We start from the raw sequence: 2036 nt of genomic DNA on the forward strand, positions 1-2036 counted from the left end.
AAGGGATTTTATTGCATTTCTTAGTCGTGAGAGTTACCATGTAATTTCTTAGATCTTAGATCTTACATTTTGTTACAGAGTGAGTACATGCTAACTATAGTCACAGAATTACACATAAACAGGATGCATCAGGCTGAACAATAACATAGGCAATTTAGATACTTGACATGTTTAGTTTTTAGATAAACAAAACCTACACATGATCTGGTTTGAGCGAAACATGAAATAGTAGCTGAATTCAAATGGGCATTATACGACAATATAGATAAGCATCAGTTCAAAATGTGCATAAGGATATTTTAGACCAGTTTACAATCCAGATCTTTTGTTGCCAGGTCGAACACCAAGAGAGCAAGCAAGGAAAACATGCTACACAACCAACATTCCTGAGAAAATCCAAGTAATACAGGTGGAGTGCAACACTTCAAAACCTCCAAGACCTAAATGGCACAAGTGGCAGGAAGTGGTTGCCAAGGTTTTGCTAATCACACTTCAAAGCCTTCAGACCAAAACGGCCTCTCAGATGGCAGTTTGTTGCCAAGGTTTGCTTCTCTGCTTAATTCTTGCCCCGGCCGCCGCGCTTCGGTGGCACAACAGTCCACCCATCAGCATCAGGGGCAGGCTTGGAAGGCTTTGGCTCATCCACCGACATATCATCTGCCCTGGCTGGTTCATCGCCGTCGTCATCGTCCGAGCTATCATCCGAGCTATCATCGCCTTCATCAGTTACCATCTGTTCATGAGAAGAAAATCAATTAGCTGCAGGGGGGGCTATATTTTGAATTTGACTAATTTCCAGCAGAAGGCTGCCCTCGAAATTTGAAGTATACCGAAACAAATTAGAAGTTGTTCAACAAGGAGAATATGAAGAGACGAATATTAATAAGAAATACAAAATCAAGTTGTGGTTTTTTCTGCTGACTATTATCTCACCAAATATTCAGCATTTTGTCTTAAGTTGGCGTGTAACATTATTTCCAGCTATTCACACATTTATCTGATATGTATATGGAACAAACAGGACCACAATGAGGGGATAAATACACAAAACTGAGTCGAAGCAACCAGTAAACCCAATCGGTTAGCTTGAGCAATGCCGATACTGTCAGCAGTTCAGGAATCTCCACGAAATCAGTGGTGATGAAAGGATGACTTCAGGCAACAAGTGTATATAAATGGTTCCCAAAATATAAATATATCTCGAAATAGCACTGATTCCCAATTCTAAGTAGAAGACAACATTAAGATCCCCATGGTAAAGCAAAAAATCACTGAATCTAGCATTCTCCAATTATTCCCCAATGAAGCAAAATACAATAATGTCAAGAACGCCACGTAGTAATGAAGTACCAAGTCAATTTATCAATAGGAATTTGGAAGTGAACTTTGACAGAACATTGTTGAATCAAGTTGCAGCATTAGCGAGCTCAAATGTGAGAAGCAAGGCGGCAGAAATTACATAGCAAGAAAAAAGAGCACTTACCATTCTACTTTGGGAAACAGCATTTCCTTGAGCACGTGTGTTCCTTAGCTTCTCAATCGACGAATAGTTGTTTTGCAGGCATTCTTCATGCATAATCAATACCTGTTCAGCAACCTGTTTACCACAAAGAGCATTGAATTAATAAACACACATGGTGCCATGTACAAGCAAAGCAAATACAGCCTTTACGTAAACCGAAAGAAGCAGTACATTCCGACTTAATTATGGTTAAGAAGTTCCAGATTTTCTGCTACATAACTAAATAAGCTTGGCGATGGGGAGGGTTGGTCCATCACCGCGCTTAACAGTCCTGTAAAATAGCAAACGAAGGGCAACAGTAGCAACCCTCAAGTACAATAGGTGAATTGGGCCAGGCAACTAAAGGTCCTTTGATCCAAGCAGGTCAACCCCTTTCACCCACAACATGTGCTGCCTCAGATATTCATTACTTCTCTACATTCGCATAGAGGATAGTCTCAAAGATTCTTAAAATCCGAGTCCTCACCACCATCCTCCTGATGTCTGCCATTGGAGTTCCACAGCCATTTCTGCA

General features: G+C 40.6%; 1 protein-coding gene across 1 annotated transcript in view; it reads right to left on the reverse strand.

Moving 5' to 3' along the window:
- Positions 1-229: 229 nt before the first annotated feature.
- The window catches only part of LOC119287131 (pre-rRNA-processing protein TSR2-like), a 3796-nt gene continuing 1989 nt past the window's right edge, over positions 230-2036 (reverse strand). The window contains exons 3-4 of the mRNA XM_037566650.1: positions 1484-1597; positions 230-733 (exon numbers count right to left, since the gene is read on the reverse strand). Of these exons, the coding sequence (XP_037422547.1) occupies positions 557-733; positions 1484-1597 (291 nt within the window). The 3' untranslated portion in view covers positions 230-556. The remainder of the gene's footprint in view (positions 734-1483; positions 1598-2036) is intronic.

This window comes from Triticum dicoccoides, chromosome 4A, assembly GCF_002162155.2.
Source record: "Triticum dicoccoides isolate Atlit2015 ecotype Zavitan chromosome 4A, WEW_v2.0, whole genome shotgun sequence".
Classification (NCBI taxonomy): domain Eukaryota; kingdom Viridiplantae; phylum Streptophyta; class Magnoliopsida; order Poales; family Poaceae; genus Triticum; species Triticum dicoccoides.